Genomic DNA, 18,284 nt, shown 5'->3' on the forward strand with positions numbered 1-18,284 from the left:
ATCAATTTAGGAAGGGTCAATTAATTAAGCTTTCGTCCATTGCCAATTCACGTCTGTGTCCAGTTTTTAACCTTAGACAGTGGTTAGGCGTTCGCCCTCCTTTGTCTGGAGCTTTATTTGTTCATAGCTCGGGTGACCCAGCGACAAAATTTCAGTTTAACTCAATTCTAAAACGTTGTCTGTCACTTCTGGGGAAGAGTGAGTTGAAGATATCTTCGCATTCTTTTAGAATTGGGGCCGCCACGGTGGCAGCCAGCTTAGGATTAAATAAAGGAAAAATTATGAAGTTGGGGAGATGGTCTTCAGGGCGGTACCAACTGTATGTCAGGCCTCATTTGTTGCTTACCTAATCATTCTTGTTTACAGAGCCCCTGACTGTCTGGATTATTGGCCACTCGTTTGTTTACTGGGCCCAGAAGCGTGCGGCTGCTCGGACATATACTGAGAACCTTGCGTTTGCTCATGAACAGGTTAACATTTTTTGGCTTAGCAGCCGGGGTATGAAATGGGAGCACCTTTTGGCTGAGTTGAGAAGGAGAGCAGCGTACTACCCGTCTCCTGATTTATTAATCATTCATATTGGAGGTAACGATATAGGAAAAGTACGAACTCTTGATTTTATTGCTCGAATAAAAAGAGACATTTTTTTGGGTTAAAAATATTTGTCCTTCAGCAGCGCCGGTGTTCTCTGAAATCATCCCCAGATTGCTTTGGCGTGGATCTCAGTTTTCATTTATGGAAAAGATTAGAAAACGGATTAATAGGGTTTTATCTAAATTTTTCTTTTCTATTGGGGAAGCTTCCTTTAGGCATCTGGATTTAGAGGGTTTTGAACACGGCATCTATAGGTCAGATGGGGTACACCTATCTGATATCGGTATCGATATTTTTAATCTGGGATTACAGAGTATGGTGGAGAATTGGCTTTTTGGTCGTGTGGGGGGACACTAATGAGGCATTAGCGTCCGTGTGGGAAAAATCGCCCAGAGGCTCTGGGTGGATTCTGGTTATTATCTTTGGGAATTTTTGGTATGGTTTAAAAAGCAGAAAAAAGAGGATGTCCAGCTCTTCAGCCAAAGAATCACGTCTTTATTTCATCATGCAGACACAGAGAATGACATGACCAGCACTAGCACTAGCACTTGGTAGGGCTGGTCATGTCATTCTCTGTGTCTGCATGATGAAATAAAGACGTGATTCTTTGCCTGAAGAGCTGGACATCCTCATTTTTCTGCATTTCATTGGGCTGTGGCACTGCCTGTCCGTGCTCCAGGACGGAATCGGGATTGAGCCTTACACGGTGAGCTGATTCATATAAATTGGATGGTTTTATATAGTAATGTTTTGTTATGATTTTTATATATTTTATTATTTGGTAACCCTTAATAATAAACAAATGGCCAATTCATTCCAATCCATGCTCTGCAGTCTGTCTCAGTGTTATTTGTATGGGAATGTATGGGTCTTGTGTGATCATGTGTTCTTTGTACAAATAAAATTGCATTAGAAAACTATTCCAACTGTGGTATATGATGAGTATTAATTTTGAGTACTCTGGGGTAGTTTTAGTTTTTTTTTCCCTGTGATTGTATGCGACCTCATTGTAATATATGAATTTGCATTACTATTATGTATCATTTTATTCCATTTGTGCTTGTTCTGACGCCACAGGGAGAGATAACTGAAGACTCAGGACAGCTGCAGTCAGCAGAGCAGCCCCTCACCCTCCTCCAACAGCTGCACATACTGTACAAGCCACATGGCAGAAGAGGAGAAAGAGACAGCAGGAAAAGGAGAGAGAAGAGGAAAGACTGTAAGGAGAGACAGCAGACAGAAGAGAGAGCTGACATCAGAGACAGGAGGTAAGAGAGAGACTGGAGGTAAGAGAGAGACAGGAGGGAAGAGAGAGACAGGAGGGAAGAGAGAGACAGGAGGGAAGAGAGAGAGAGACAGGAGGGAAGAGAGAGACAGGAGGGAAGAGAGAGACAGGAGGGAAGAGAGAGAGACAGGAGGGAAGAGAGAGACAGGAGGGAAGAGAGAGACAGGAGGGAAGAGAGAGACAGGAGGGAAGAGAGAGGCAGGAGGGAAGAGAGAGACAGGAGGGAAGAGAGAGACAGGAGGGAAGAGAGAGAGAGAGGAGGGAAGAGAGAGACAGGAGGGAAGAGAGAGACTGGAGGGAAGAGAGAGACAGGAGGGAAGAGAGAGACAGGAGGGAAGAGAGAGACAGGAGGGAAGAGAGAGAGAGAGAGGAGGGAAGAGAGAGACAGGAGGGAAGAGAGAGACAGGAGGGAAGAGAGAGACAGGAGGGAAGAGAGAGACAGGAGGGAAGAGAGAGACAGGAGGGAAGAGAGAGAGACAGGAGGGAAGAGAGAGACTGGAGGGAAGAGAGAGACAGGAGGGAAGAGAGAGAGAGACAGGAGGGAAGAGAGAGACAGGAGGGAAGAGAGAGACAGGAGGGAAGAGAGAGACTGGAGGGAAGAGAGAGACAGGAGGGAAGAGAGAGAGAGACAGGAGGGAAGAGAGAGAGACAGGAGGGAAAAGAGAGACAGGAGGGAAGAGAGAGACTGGAGGGAAGAGAGAGACAGGAGGGAAGAGAGAGACAGGAGGGAAGAGAGAGACAGGAGGGAAGAGAGAGAGACAGGAGGGAAGAGAGAGACAGGAAGGAAGAGAGAGAGACAGGAGGGAAGAGAGAGACAGGAGGGAAGAGAGAGACAGGAGGGAAGAGAGAGACAGGAGGGAAGAGAGAGAGAAAGGAGGGAAGAGAGAGACAGGAGGGAAGAGAGAGACAGGAGGGAAGAGAGAGACAGGAGGGAAGAGAGAGGCAGGAGGGAAGAGAGAGACAGGAGGGAAGAGAGAGACAGGAGGGAAGAGAGAGAGACAGGAGGGAAGAGAGAGACAGGAGGGAAGAGAGAGACAGGAGGGAAGAGAGAGACAGGAGGGAAGAGAGAGACAGGAGGGAAGAGAGAGAGACAGGAGGGAAGAGAGAGACTGGAGGGAAGAGAGAGACAGGAGGGAAGAGAGAGAGAGACAGGAGGGAAGAGAGAGACAGGAGGGAAGAGAGAGACAGGAGGGAAGAGAGAGACTGGAGGGAAGAGAGAGACAGGAGGGAAGAGAGAGAGAGACAGGAGGGAAGAGAGAGAGACAGGAGGGAAAAGAGAGACAGGAGGGAAGAGAGAGACTGGAGGGAAGAGAGAGACTGGAGGGAAGAGAGAGACAGGAGGGAAGAGAGAGACAGGAGGGAAGAGAGAGACAGGAGGGAAGAGAGAGAGACAGGAGGGAAGAGAGAGACAGGAAGGAAGAGAGAGAGACAGGAGGGAAAAGAGAGACTGGAGGGAAGAGAGAGACAGGAGGGAAGAGAGAGACAGGAGGGAAGAGAGAGACAGGAGGGAAGAGAGAGACAGGAGGGAAGAGAGAGACAGGAGGGAAGAGAGAGACAGGAGGGAAGAGAGAGAGACAGGAGGGAAGAGAGAGGCAGGAGGGAAGAGAGAGAGACAGGAGGGAAGAGAGAGACAGGAGGGAAGAGAGAGACAGGAGGGAAGAGAGAGACAGGAAGGAAGAGAGAGAGACAGGAGGGAAGAGAGAGGCAGGAGGGAAGAGAGAGAGACAGGAGGGAAGAGAGAGACAGGAGGGAAGAGAGAGACAGGAGGGAAGAGCGAGAGACAGGAGGGAAGAGAGAGAGACAGGAGGGAAGAGAGAGACAGGAGGGAAGAGAGAGACTGGAGGGAAGAGAGAGACAGGAGGGAAGAGAGAGACAGGAGGGAAGAGAGAGACAGGAGGGAAGAGAGAGACAGGAGGGAAGAGAGAGACAGGAGGGAAGAGAGAGACAGGAGGGAAGAGAGAGACAGGAGGGAAGAGAGAGACAGGAGGGAAGAGAGACAGGAGGGAAGAGAGAGACAGGAGGGAAGAGAGAGACAGGAGGGAAGAGAGAGACAGGAGGGAAGAGAGAGACAGGAGGGAAGAGAGAGACAGGAGGGGAGAGAGAGACTGGAGGGAAGAGAGAGACAGGAGGGAAGAGAGAGACAGGAGGGAAGAGAGAGACAGGAGGGAAGAGAGAGAGACAGGAGGGAAGAGAGAGACAGGAGGGAAGAGAGAGACAGGAGGGAAGAGAGAGACAGGAGGGAAGAGAGAGACAGGAGGGAAGAGAGAGAGACAGGAGGGAAGAGAGAGAGACAGGAGGGAAGAGAGAGAGACAGGAGGGAAGAGAGAGACAGGAGGGAAGAGAGAGAGACAGGAGGGAAGAGAGAGACAGGAGGGAAGAGAGAGAGACAGGAGGGAAGAGAGAGACAGGAGGGAAGAGAGACAGGAGGGAAGAGAGAGACAGGAGGGAAGAGAGAGACAGGAGGGAAGAGAGAGACAGGAGGGAAGAGAGACAGGAGGGAAGAGAGAGACAGGAGGGAAGAGAGAGACAGGAGGGAAGAGAGACAGGAGGGAAGAGAGAGACAGGAGGGAAGAGAGAGACAGGAGGGAAGAGAGAGACAGGAGGGAAGAGAGAGACAGGAGGGGTTCAGCAGGGTCATCATACTGTGTGTGGAGGGCAGTGTGGAAGAATTTACTGTGTGGGATCATACAGTGTTTGTGGGGCACTTTTGTTGGCATCATATTTTATGGCTGCAATGAAAGGGGAAGCTAGGGGCTTCAAATAGAGAAAAATTACTTAGTAAGTGCTGCAAAGTTGTCAGATATGCTCTTCTGTGACCCAGCCGAATATTTTCTTTTTTTGGGGGGGGGCCCAATTAGAAATTCTGCTATGGGGCCCCATGATTTCTATGTATGCCCTTGCATGGTTCTGCAGGTTGTGTCTACATTACCTTTACTTAGAGTGTTAGCATTGTGTTATCTTTAATTTTACATAGGACTGCATGTGACATCAACTTCATTATCAGAGAGTTATCACCACATTATTCTGTAGTGTTACATAGGACTGCAGGTAACCTCTACTACATCATCTTCACTCATAGACATTATTTTTACTATATTTGTTGCATATGTCTGTGGGTGACAGATTACATTTTCTGTAGATGTGAAGCCCCACAGGTGTTGTGTCGGTGTCGGTGCGTTACCTTCAGGGACTCCACGTTGCTGGATCTCCGTCACTGGTAGGAAATCTTCTGTTTTTGATCGTGACGCCACTCTCAGTATTGCGGCCAGTAGGGACCGCCACTGCAGGTTGAGGGTCGCCTGGGGCTGATGGTGTGTGCAGTTAGATGTAGGAGCCTCCTGAGAGTGAGGCAAGCCCCAGGGCCCTGTGTAGGTTTGTAGTACCACAAGTCGCAGAATGACCACACAGGCAGGATGTCTTTCAGGGTTTTTACTCACTTCAGGTGGCAGGGTGAGTAACCCGGGCGTAGCTGAGATGAACCAGGTAGGAACCAGGTATCCTTCAGGCTGACTTTATGAGGGTGACTACTGACTCGCCTTCCTTAGCCCTTGGTGGTTTGGGGTAACCCCGACTTTGAGTCCCTATGGGGGTCACCCAGGGAAGATGCTCCAAGCCTCTCTCCCCTTCTTGTTTTGCCGTGTGCTTGTTCCCCGGACCAGGCCACTCCAGCCTCTTGCCTCCTATGACCTATGGGCCCTAACTTGTGGTTACGTGGCTGCGGCTTTTGGTTGTTGTGGTGTGGGCTTTAAGAGCCCCACACCGGCAGGTTTAGCAGAAGAAAGCTGGATCTATCTTCGCTTCGGGATCTGCCGCCCGGTTGGGCCTGGTGCTCTCTAGCAGTCTCCTTACTTCCCACTCCGTTGCACTCTCTAGCTGAAGCTGGCTTTCAGGCAGCACTCCTAGTTGACCGTTCTCCCCCGTCAATAGCCACTGCGCGGGCGCTGTTAGACAGCAACAGCCCCACAGGTCTGCTCCTCACTGAGCCCTATGGAGTTCTCCTCTAACTGACTCACTGCCCCTCCTCTCCTGTTCTTGCCTACGCCACCTAGCAACCAGATTCTCTTACCACACCCCTTGAGAGGAGATGGAGGCTCTACCCCCTCCACTATTCCAGTGAAGGTGAAGGCTTGCCCCCTCCTGGGATCCCCAGGGGTCCTCTCATGGGTACATGTGTGAGACCTGATCACTATGCGCCTGTGTTCCACACCCCAGTCAGCCATCTGGATTACCTGTATTGTACTGTCCCCAGCATGGGTGCAGTACTCAGTGGTGCCTGACCAGGTCAGGGGCGCCACATTCCCCCTTAGTTATCACCAGCACGTCCTCGGGCTGCAAGACAACATTTTAAAATGCATAAAACATTAAAACATGGTAAAACATTTTAAGATCACCAGTTATCGTACATCACCACCCTCCACCCACAAGTCCGTTAACCCACCCAAAACCCTCTCAGGAGGCAGGTCACCGGTCCTGTTGGTAACCAGGTCTGGGCCATCCGTTTCCCCAGACCTTTCCTCCAGTCTTCCTCTCCCGTTGGCCGCGGCTTCAGCCACTTCTGGCAGGATGTAGAGGCGGCTTTCATGGGCTGGTGGTTTCAGGGTATACCTGGCCTGGTGGATCCGCGCCGTCAGCCTCTTCTGGCAGGATGCAGAGGCGGCCTCCACAGTTGGTGCTGACCAGGTACCCTCTTTGTGGTGGTGAGCCAAGGCCCCATAAACAGGCGTGCTCTCTGGTCGCAGGTGAGCCAAGGCCCTATATACGGACGGGCTCCTCCTGGTTGCAGACGAGCCAAGCCCCTAAACAGGCTGGCCCTGGTGGTGGTGCCACTGGTGTAACTATTTACACTGCGAGAGTTTGTGGCTATAGCAAGTTCATAGCCTTAAAGTTTATTTCTCACAATAGTTTTTGTGGGCGCATTTCTTAAACGTTGCAAACAAAACTTGTCAAAACTTCAACTGGTAACTTGCTGTATTTCTTTACTTCTCTCTACTCTACTCCTCCATTTCACCAGGGCGTGGGCATGTAGGGCACCGGCACCTGTGACTTTCTTGCTCTCCGTCGTCGTCCGTGGTTGTTTCATCTGTAGGATCTTTGTCTGTGGTTGTTTCTGTATCTCTGTCTTTTCTTTCTTGTCTTTCTTGTCTTTCTTGTCTTTCTTGTCTGGGACATGGTGCTACATCTAAGGCATAGTAGCCCCTTTCTCCTTGATGCAAGGTGAACTGTACTAAGTCCCCGATTTTCAAATTTCTGCCTGAATGTCCTCTGGGCAGGTGGGCTTGAACATCTCTCCGATTCACAAATATGCCCTCTTTTATTCCTTTTACTACAATGAAGCCGTATCCGCTTTTTAAGTTGAAGTCTTCTACAATTCCTCTGTAAAGGGGTCCTCTAGACTGGGCTTCAGACCTTCTTAGGCACCTTTTCTCCTCCAGGTCTCTGGCTGTGACCTCTCTCTGCTCTGGAGACTGTGGTGTTGGAGGATACTTTGTTCTGCTGCGCCGTGTCTTGCGGGCTGGGTTCATGCCTGCAGGCTCCCAGGTGAGGTCTTTGGGTTGATCTTCATCTGCTGACGGTGTCAAGTCTTCCTCCTCCCAGCGGGAATAGGGCAGCATCTCCGGCTCTGGGTAGGGGTCTGCTGCGGTTGGCGTCGGAGTCAACCCTTCTGCTTCCTGGCCTCCTCTCCCCCTTAGTTCTTCTTGGCACTCCTTTGGTGGCAGTGCTGGGGATGGGCTTTCTTCAGCAGGCTCAGGTGGTGAACTCTCCGGCGCAGCTGCAGGGGTTGCCTGTATTTCCTTGGGGGTATGCGGAGGGAGCAGATACCGATCCACCATCTCTTGCGGGAACTGGGCCTCCAGATCAGCCTTCAGCTTCCAGTATTCGGGGTCCTCTCCTATCAGGGTCTTCCTAGCAGGGACCTCTTTGGACTGGGGAGCGGTGTCTGCTCTGGCCTTGCAGGCCGGGGAAAATGATGAGGTAATCTCTTCTTGGCGGGCCGCGCCCTGTATGGCGGCGGCCTGGTCTTGGCGGGCCGCGCCTTGCATGGCGGCGGCCTGGTCTTGGCGGGCCGCGCCCGGCATGGCGGCGGCCTGGTCTTGGCGGGCCGCGCCTGGCATGGCGGCGGCCTGGTCTTGGCGGGCCGCGCCCTGCATGGCGGCGGCCTGAATTGGCGTTTCTGTCGCGGCCGGTTCCTGGCGGGCCGGACTGGACACTGCAGCCGCGGTCTCACTTGGCGTCGCAGCCTCGATGGGGTCCGTGCAGGCTGAGCCGGGCGTCGCTGCAGTGGTCGGAGCTTGGCGGGTCGCACCCGGCGGGGCTGCGGCCTGGTTCAGCATATCACTTGCGGCGCGGACGAGCGTCGCTGCTGCGTTGGGGTCTTGGCGGACTGGGTTCAGCAGGGTGGCGGCTTGGGTCAGCGTCACACCTGCAGCACGGCTGAGCACTGCCGTGGTGGTCGGAGCCCTGCGGGACAGGCGGGGCATCGCTGCAGCGGCCTGGGCTTGGCGGGCCGCACCTAGCGTGGCTGCGGCCTCACTCAGCGTCGCCGCACCGGGCGCCTCCTCTGGGACCGCGGTCGTAGCAGCTAGGGTCGGGGCTCTTGTTCTAGCCGGGGCAACACCGGACTCACCCATCGGGGTCTGAATCGTCGTCGCCGCTCGATCCGGCAGGCTCCGCGCGGCTCCCTCCTCATAGGTCCGCACCGCCGCAGCCATTTCCAGGAGCTCCGTGCGTTCTTCTCTGAGCCGTCGCACAATCCTGGCCTCCAGCTGGTCACAGAAGATGGCAAGCTCCCGGCACCACCAGGCAGCAGTGCCTGGTTCTGGGTATCCGCGTCTGGACTCCATCTTCTCTAGCAAGCTGCTGGCTTCTCTTCTGCTCCGCCGTCTCTGGACGCTTCCGCTCTCATAGCTGGCAAGGTCAGAACTCTGCAGAGGATCTCTGGGTAGCCACACCTCTTCGTGGGCGGTAACTTCTTCCAGCGCGGGCTGCTGTTGTTTTTCAGCGCGCTTTTCATGGTGGCAATATGGCGGCGCTTCCAATTTTTCAAGCGGACCGCCCAGGCACATGGTCACCTGTCTGAACAGGTCTAGTCCTTATCCTGTTCGTGACGCCAGATGTGAAGCCCCACAGGTGTTGTGTCGGTGTCGGTGCGTTACCTTCAGGGACTCCACGTTGCTGGATCTCCGTCACTGGTAGGAAATCTTCTGTTTTTGATCGTGACGCCACTCTCAGTATTGCGGCCAGTAGGGACCGCCACTGCAGGTTGAGGGTCGCCTGGGGCTGATGGTGTGTGCAGTTAGATGTAGGAGCCTCCTGAGAGTGAGGCAAGCCCCAGGGCCCTGTGTAGGTTTGTAGTACCACAAGTCGCAGAATGACCACACAGGCAGGATGTCTTTCAGGGTTTTTACTCACTTCAGGTGGCAGGGTGAGTAACCCGGGCGTAGCTGAGATGAACCAGGTAGGAACCAGGTATCCTTCAGGCTGACTTTATGAGGGTGACTACTGACTCGCCTTCCTTAGCCCTTGGTGGTTTGGGGTAACCCCGACTTTGAGTCCCTATGGGGGTCACCCAGGGAAGATGCTCCAAGCCTCTCTCCCCTTCTTGTTTTGCCGTGTGCTTGTTCCCCGGACCAGGCCACTCCAGCCTCTTGCCTCCTATGACCTATGGGCCCTAACTTGTGGTTACGTGGCTGCGGCTTTTGGTTGTTGTGGTGTGGGCTTTAAGAGCCCCACACCGGCAGGTTTAGCAGAAGAAAGCTGGATCTATCTTCGCTTCGGGATCTGCCGCCCGGTTGGGCCTGGTGCTCTCTAGCAGTCTCCTTACTTCCCACTCCGTTGCACTCTCTAGCTGAAGCTGGCTTTCAGGCAGCACTCCTAGTTGACCGTTCTCCCCCGTCAATAGCCACTGCGCGGGCGCTGTTAGACAGCAACAGCCCCACAGGTCTGCTCCTCACTGAGCCCTATGGAGTTCTCCTCTAACTGACTCACTGCCCCTCCTCTCCTGTTCTTGCCTACGCCACCTAGCAACCAGATTCTCTTACCACACCCCTTGAGAGGAGATGGAGGCTCTACCCCCTCCACTATTCCAGTGAAGGTGAAGGCTTGCCCCCTCCTGGGATCCCCAGGGGTCCTCTCATGGGTACATGTGCGAGACCTGATCACTATGCGCCTGTGTTCCACACCCCAGTCAGCCATCTGGATTACCTGTATTGTACTGTCCCCAGCATGGGTGCAGTACTCAGTGGTGCCTGACCAGGTCAGGGGCGCCACATAGACAGATATTACTATATTATGTGAGGTATTACATAGGACTGCAAATAACATCCCTGTGTTATCTGTTGTGGGACATAGGACTGTAGGTGACATTTACTACGTTAGCTTCACTCAGTTATTACTGTTTTATTTGTTGTTACATAGGACTGCAAAGTGACATCTGTAAAAAAAAAAATAATGTCACTTATTGTCAAGTACGTGATGAGGTGCAAGAAAAGAAACTTGTGTTATCTGTGGTGTCACATTTTTGTTTGGGTGGGAGGATCATTGGCAAAACTTATGTGTTGGAGCTTTGGCCCTTAATCTTTTGTATTCTTACCAACGCCCCTCACAGCGCCTATGGTAAATGTAAGTGGTATATACGGTACGGGATCTCGGCTCTGTTATTTCTTATTGGTCTGTGAACATCTAATATGTCATGTGTGCGCCATGTTCAATTTACACAATAAAAAAACTGGACGGGAGTCATGGGAAATGTCATCGCATTGTAATATGGTTTACTATATAGGATTCCGGTGTCCACCGTTGTTTTTCTCATTGTGTCTGGGAATTAGATTTTCTTGCAGTTACACATCACAATCCAGAGGTGCAGGGAGAACATCAACAGAAAAGCGAAAGCTTGCTATTATTACCATCTTTTCAGTCAGCCATTAAAAGGTATCAACCACAGAGGACTCTCTATTCTTTTAAAGGGAACCTGTCACCAGATTTCGGGCCTATAAGCTGTGGCCACCACCAGTGGGCTCTTATATACAGTGTTCTAACATGCTGTATATAAGAGCCCAGGCCGCTGTGTAGAATGTAAAAATCACTTTATAATACTCACCTAAACGGTTGGTACGGTGCAGACTGGTCAAATGGGTGTCTCCGTTCTCCAGTACTGGCCCCTCTTCTTTCGGCCATATTTGTCCTCCTTTTCTGAAGCTGGGGTGTGTACCGCCCCGCGCTCGGCCTGGCTTGCCGACCCGCTCGGAATGCTGCTATTTGAGTCGCTGCTTTCCGATTCCGGTCTCTCGGGTGCAGCCAGGCGGCCTACCGGTGCCTGCTCCGTTACCTTCGCAGGGTTGTCACCACCGGCGGGTCCTTCGGTGGTCACCACTGGAATTACCGGCATCCCCGGGACCTCCGCTCCTGCGAACGGAGTGGGAGCCGCCCGCTGGCTAGCCAATTAACCTTCAGGCCTCGCCACTCCGGCAGCGGGTGCCACTCCGCTCGCCTCTCTGGATGCCGACATCCTTCTCTTCTCCCGCAGGCATCAGCCGCCAATTCACCCGCTCCCCCTTGGTCTTTTCGTGGCACTTCGCGCAGCTTTTTTTTTTTTTTTTAGCCGCGCGCTTTCCTGCACTGCTCTGTTCCCAGGGGGTGGGGCTTCACACTCTTGCGCCCTTTCTGCGGGGAAGAAGATGCCGGTGGGAATCTTTGCACCACAAGATTGCGGATTCTGAAATTTTCGCAGCGGATCACCGCTGGCTTCTACTTCAAGGTGCACTTCACTGGTAAGTTAATGGGTTCAATCCTGTTCGTGACGCCAGAAGAGGGGTCGAAGTGTACAGCCCCGCGCTCGGCCTGGCTTGCCAAGCCGCTCAGGTCCGGGCTCGTTTCTGGTGGGTGGCTCGAGCGCCTCCGGACCCGGGGGTCACGTCACCTCTGTAAGGGAGTGCTGGCACTACGTGAGGGGCACTTGGTAGGGAGGTTCACGGCCGGGGCCATGGTGTTTTAGGGTTATGAGTTTGTGACGCCACCCACGGGTTGTGGTGAGCGTGGGCACCACCGCTGCCGTTTACTAGGCTCTCGTGGACGGTGTTGTGCAGCCTGGTGTTGACCCCTCCGTGGGCAGGGGGTGATGGTCCCGGTGGTTGTGAGGTGCTGGCGTGTTAGTGCGGTGCGCGGCCCGAGGGCACTGTTGTACTCACTATGACGGATACACCGGAGTCGCTGGTAAACCAAAAAGATGGTGGTCGGTGTCCGCAGCCGGCCGCGTCTGGTCCCCCACCCGGTCTGGTGGTTCCCGCCTTTCTCCTGCACCTCGTTGTGTAGATTTTGACTGCCTACACTTCAGCGACGGTAGTCCGCTCCCCGGCTTTTTGTGTGTCGGGGAACCCATTTGCCCACAGGCGCTGGCCCGTGGGATCTCTCTGCCTGGGCGGTGGCTTTCTATCCCCCTCGGTGGGCTGTTGCCGTCTTTCGGGTCTTGGGACGGGAAAGTACCTAAGGTCCAGACCTCAATCAGTAAATTTGACGTGGTCCAGTGGCTTCTGGACCTCGTTCTGGGTCTGAGTACCCTTCCTGGTGCTCCGGATTCCAGTTGGTTCCCCGGTTCGGTACCGGCGGGCCACTACCCTGTCCCGGTCCCTTACAGTTTCACCAGCCGTCTTCCCGCCTCCTGCAGGCGGCAACCACCGTCTGCCTCCTTGCCACGGTACCAGGGCTATGACCCTGGCACCGGTCAGTGTGGTTGCTGCAGACCTGACACCTCAGGCCTGCTGCACTTGAACTTCACACCTCAACTCCAGCTTAAAACTCCACTGAACTGAACTCTTGGCTCCCCACTGGGAACTCACTAGCTGTTTCCTGTCTCATGCCCTCTGGACTCCTCGGTGGGCGTGGCCAACCGTCTGGCTCCACCCCCTGGTGTGACCATTGGACACTGAGAGAGGTGACAAGGTTTTAAGGTTGGCTGCTGTTACCTTGTTAGGGGACTGGTGTTTGTGCATGGGACTGTCTGTAACTACCTGGCTACTTCAGGGCGCCACAGGTGCATGATGCATCCTACATCATCCACTTTAGCCGGCATTGAGGTCCTGCTAATGGCAAATCAAAGTGAGCCTGCGCAGGACCTCAATATCGGCCTATGTGCATGACATAGAATGCGTCATGCACCCAGGCTTCACAAGAAGGAGGACAAAGATGGCCAAAAGAGGAGACGCCGCACTCTGAGAACAGAGCCACCCATTGGACCAGTCTGCACTGTACCGACCATTTAGGTGAGTATTATAAAGTGGTTTTCATGTTCTACACAGGAGCCTGGGCTCTTATATACAGTATGTTAGAATGCTGTATATTAGAGCCCAGTGGTGGTGGCCGCAGCTTATAGTCATTAAATCTGTTGACAGGTTCCCTTTAAATTTTTTTTTGCAGAAAAAGCATAAAATGCAGTTATCTTGATCCCTCCCCGATCAGGCGACATTACAGGATGGGGGATGAGCAAGAAATGACCAGGTCTTAAGAATGAGTGTAAGACTTTGGTCATTTCTTGGGTTCAGCGTATTGACGACTTGTCCTGGTTTCTCCCTCACCCGGGCGCTGGATACTATACACAAAAGTGAGTATTAGGTTCCTGGTTTGTTTCCTTTTATTTTATGAAACTTATTTGCAGTGTTTTACTGCCTGACATTTGTTATCTACTTTTTCAATTCATTCAGCATTGTGGCTGTTTTCATTATATTAGACTCCATGTAATAAGTTCTGTCTTCTGTTGTTAAAGGGAACCTGTCAGGTCCAATATGCACCCAAAACCACGAGCAGTTCTGGGTGCATACTGCTAATCTGTGCCGCCCCAGCAGCAGTCGGACTGCTCAGATGCGGGGGTTGATGCTGCGTGGCTCGAGGGTCTCCGGACCCGGGAGCTCTGGGCCACTTCAAATTTAAAAAGAGGGTGTATTTACAGGGGGTAAGAGTTCGAGACACTACTCGTGGTGTGCGGTAAGGGAGTACCGCCGCTGCCGATGGGGGTACCCGGGGCGGATGGAGCTGGGCAGCCGGTTAGTGGAAGGCCCCGGGGCTCGGTTGGCACGGTGTATGGGCCGGTGCAGGAACGTGGGCAGGCCAGGACGCAGGGGTTTGCAGTGTACTCACTCCGATTGTGCAGGGGTTACCGCGGCCGATGAACGCACGCTGACACCAGGGTAAACCAAGTCTCTGGGTGCTGCTGCCCTCTGGGGAGAGCTCATCCAGGTATCTGTCCCCTCTGGTACTGCCGGATGGGTTGGGGCCTCTGCCTCCATGCACAAGTGTTGGTGTCTTTTGGGTGACTTTACTTACAGCAAGATGGAATTGCAGCTGTATATTGCTCAGGCCAAAAGACTACTACTACTCCAGCAGGATACAGCGAAACCCCCACTAGGTGGAGGCAACACAGGTGCATTAAGTAATGATATTTTCTTTTTTGCTTTTTTATATTATATATAGTGTAGGGACCTACAAGCATGAGGTTCCCGTGACGAGGGTTGTAGGCTTACGTCTTATGGCCATAACGCTAACAAAAAACCTCAAAAACTTTTTTGTACAGGATACAGCCAGGCCCCTTTTTGTTAGGCCTTGCTATCAGAGTTTCTGTCCCTACGTAGCGCGCAGTGGGGGTACGGCTTGGCAGCCCGCCTGATCTAATAGTATGGGCGTCACCTAATAGGCTGCGGGTTTGTGACTGTGCGTCTGCTAGTGTGAACAGTGCTCTATGCAAGCCACCAGTGTGCAGTTTTACCATCCAGCCATCACCTCCTTCATATTTGGAAGTGAGTGTGAATGGCTCCACCTGCACCTGTGTTGCCTCCACCTAGTGGGGGTTTAGCTGTATCCTGCTGGAGTAGTAGTAGTCTTTTGGCCTGAGCAATATACAGCTGCAATTCCATCTTGCTGTAAGTAATGATATTTTCTTTTTTGCTTTTTTATATTATATATAGTGTCTTTTGGGTGACCCGTCGGCCTGAAGCTGTCAGGGTCCCACTCCCTATAGTTATATAGTGGAGCTGTGCTCTCGATGGCTGACTCTTGGGATTTCAGTGGGCTGCATGGGGAAGAAAGCCCTATCCCCCTCGTTGTGTTGATGCCTTCAATCTCTGAGCTCTTGGGAAAAGTCCATAAAGAGACTGTTCTCCACAGGTTAATTATCAGGTTGCTTGAAGCTACTTCCTGATCTAGGGTCCTGTACCCCGCCGTGCTCGGTCCTGGACCGGTTACTGGACTTTCCAGTGCCGACCATCCTCCAAGACTAAGGCACCCTGTCTCAATACCCTGCGACCGGGTCTTCGACTCCTGTGGCCCCCAGACCACTGTCTGTGACCCAACCAAGATCACTCAGGGAGCTCCAACTCCCTCGCTCCTCACACACTGAGGGCTAACACTTCTCTGACTTTGTCCCTCCCACCAGTCTGCCTGACCCCTAGGTGGGCGGCCCTATTCCAGCTAGACAGCCCACTGGTGTGTCTGACAGGGTATGATGTGAGGTGTGGTTAGGATTTTGAATGCTGGTGGAGGCAGTACCATAGGTTGAGAACCCAGAACCATGGAGGGTGGGTTCTGCACCAGAAAGAAGAGAGGGTGCAGTTCCATGTGACACTCTGATAGTCAGGGGCGTCACAAAGTATTTCTAAAGATCTTTTATAATATGTTAATGAGGCTAATGACTAGTCCCATGGGCGTTAGTTTCCTTGCTAGTCGGCACCCTTAGCATTTTAGCACACCCCTGTGGTCGCGCTCACCTCTCTGCTGCCTCTGATGCTGGATTTTGGCTCAGTATGCATGATCCCGAACGTTCAGTCATGTCCACTACACCAGTTTGAAGCTGGGACGCGTACATCCGGCTTCATAGTGCGCATGAGCGGAAGTCCGGGATCATGCGCACTGAGCAGAAATCCAGTGTCGGAGGCGATGGCAGCGGAAAGGTGAGTGCGACCATCCTCTGACTCTGCGTACTCATTAGTAGAGATGAGCGAACCGGTCGCGGTTCGGCTCGAGGTGGTTCGCCGAACGGAGGTCTCGTTCGAGTTCAGTTCGTCGAACGTTCGACGAACCGAACTCGAACGTATAGGCTATAATGGGAGGCAATCACAAACACATAAAAATGCATTATAAATGTACACAAACAGTTAATAAACATTGCCATAACACTTACCGGTCCCCGCGATCCCTTCTGCACTCTGTCTCCTGCCGCTATTCCATCCGATGATCGCTGAATCCTCCCGGTGACCTGCACTGGCAGCAGAGATGCAGGACCTATCGTGACGTCAAAATAGCCATGTGACCAGTCATGTGGCTATTATCTCATTGGCTACAGACTGGTCACATGACTATGACACGTCATGTAGGACCTGCGAGTGCATCTCTCCGGTACACGGTGCACATATGTGTATCGCCGTGTACCGGCGACATGCTCTAGCACACGGTCGACTCCCCGTTCCGTTAGGGACCGGCTGACACAGCCGGTCATTAACGGAGATCACCGTTGCCATAGCAACGCAGTTAGCGGTGACGTCACCGCTAACCGCGGCTCCGAGAGCACCGTTGCTATGGTAACGCGTCTGTCAGCGTTACCGCTGTTACTGCTAGCAGCCAGCAGTGATCACTCACGGAGTGAAGGCTGCACGCTGCTGCACGATTGTAGTGAGCATTGTAGTGAGGATGGAGGTTCCCCAGCCCCAAGTGATGAGCTGGTGAACCTCATCCTTCCTCACTATAATCGTCACTACTACTACACTAGAAAGAAAGAAGACAGAAGAGCAGGGTCGTGGAGGGCTGACAGGGGGTAATAAAGATGGAGTCTCTAATGTGTCTGTGTATTTATTTCTATTAAAGTATTTTTCCTCTGTGTGGTGTCTTTTTTTTAACCCTTTATTGGAGATTCTTAATGGCCGGGTCAAACGTGCCTGACATTAAGAATCTCTGGCTTAATACTGGCTAGTAAAACAAAGCCAGTATTAACTCATGATTACCCAACAAGCCACCCGGCTCCAGGGCTGTTGGAAGAGTTGGATACAGCGCCAGATGATGGCGCTTCTATGAGAGCGCCATTTTCTGGGACGGCTGCGGACTGAAATCCGCAGCAGAGGCGCCCACAAACCTCGGGCTAACCTGTGCTGCGGATTCCAATCCCCAGCTGCCTAGTTGTACCCGGCTGGACACAAAAATAGGGCGAAGCCCACGTCATTTGTTTTTTAATTATTTCATGAAATAAGTGAAATAATTAAAAAAAACGGGCTTCCCTATATTTTTGGTTCCCAGACGGGTACAAATAGGCAACTGGGGGTTGGAGGCAGCCCGTGGCTGCCAGCTGTACCTGGCTAGCATACAAAAATATGGCGAAGCCCACGTCATTTTTTTGGTGGGCAAAAAACTTCTGCATACAGTCCTGGATGGAGTATGCTGAGCCTTGTAGTTCTGCAGCTGCTGTCTGCTCTTCTCCATACAGACAGACAGCAGCTGCAGAACTACAAGGCTCAGCATACTCCATCCAGGACTGTATGCAGAATTTTTTTGCCCCCTGAAAAAATTATGTGGGCTTCGCCATATTTTTGTATGCTAGCCAGGTACAGCAGGCAGGTACGGCTGCCCCCAACCCCCAGTTGCCTATTTGTACCCGTCTGGGAACCAAAAATAAAGGGAAGCCCTTTTTTTATTATTTCATGAATTTCATGAAATAATTAGAAAACAAATGACGTAGGCTTTGCCCCATTTTTGTGTCCAGCCAGGTACAACTAGGCAGCTGGGGATTGGAATCCGCACCACCGGTTGGCCTGAGCTTTCTGGGCCCCACTGCTGCGAATTGCAGTCTGCAGCCACCTCAGAAAATGGCATTTTCATAGAAGCGCCATCTTCTGGCGCTGTATCCAACTCTTCCAGCACCTGCCTGCTATACCTGGCTAGCATACAAAAATATGGCGAAGCTCACGTCCTTTTTTTGTAGTTTTTTGGCAAAAAAAATAAAAAATGCTTCCCTGGATTTTCCATTGCCAGTGAAGGTAACACCAAGCAGTGGGGGTTAGCAGCCAGTAGCTGCTTGGATTACCCTTAGCTAGCAATACAAAAAATGCAGCGGGAGCCCATATATATTTTTTTTAATTATTTATTTAAATAACTAAAAATAAAATGGGCTTCCCTGTATTTTGATTGCTGGACATCACAGTGCTGTAAAAATAAATCTTTAAAAAAATGACGTAGCGCTCCGCGGTATTTTTGATTCTCAGCGCAGATAAAGCAGACAGCTATGGGTTGCCACCCCCATCTGCCTGCCGTTACCTTGGTTGTCAATCAAAATACAGGGAAGCCCATTAATTTTTTCTATTTAAAAAATAGTTAAAAAAAAAAATTACGTTGGGTCCCCCCATTTTTGATAGCCAGCTAGGGTAAAGCAGACGGCTGT

The 18,284-nt window shown here is 52.1% G+C and overlaps 2 protein-coding genes across 3 annotated transcripts in view; one reads left to right on the forward strand and one right to left on the reverse strand.

The window, feature by feature from the left end:
• Positions 1–18,284, reverse strand: part of LOC142245472 (uncharacterized) — a 361,830-nt gene that overhangs the window by 138,879 nt on the left and 204,667 nt on the right.
• LOC142245457 (uncharacterized) overlaps positions 1–18,284 on the forward strand; it is a 75,475-nt gene that overhangs the window by 19,249 nt on the left and 37,942 nt on the right. The window contains exons 1-2 of one of the 2 annotated variants that reach the window (XM_075318177.1): positions 1,185–1,300; positions 1,672–1,862. In XM_075318177.1, coding sequence (XP_075174292.1) covers positions 1,760–1,862 — 103 coding nt within the window. In that variant the 5' untranslated portion in view covers positions 1,185–1,300; positions 1,672–1,759. Of the gene's footprint in view, positions 1–1,184; positions 1,301–1,671; positions 1,863–18,284 lie in introns of those variants that run through there. The other variant, XM_075318176.1, reaches the window with a different exon arrangement.

This window comes from Anomaloglossus baeobatrachus, chromosome 7, assembly GCF_048569485.1.
Source record: "Anomaloglossus baeobatrachus isolate aAnoBae1 chromosome 7, aAnoBae1.hap1, whole genome shotgun sequence".
NCBI classification, from domain to species: Eukaryota; Metazoa; Chordata; class Amphibia; order Anura; family Aromobatidae; genus Anomaloglossus; species Anomaloglossus baeobatrachus.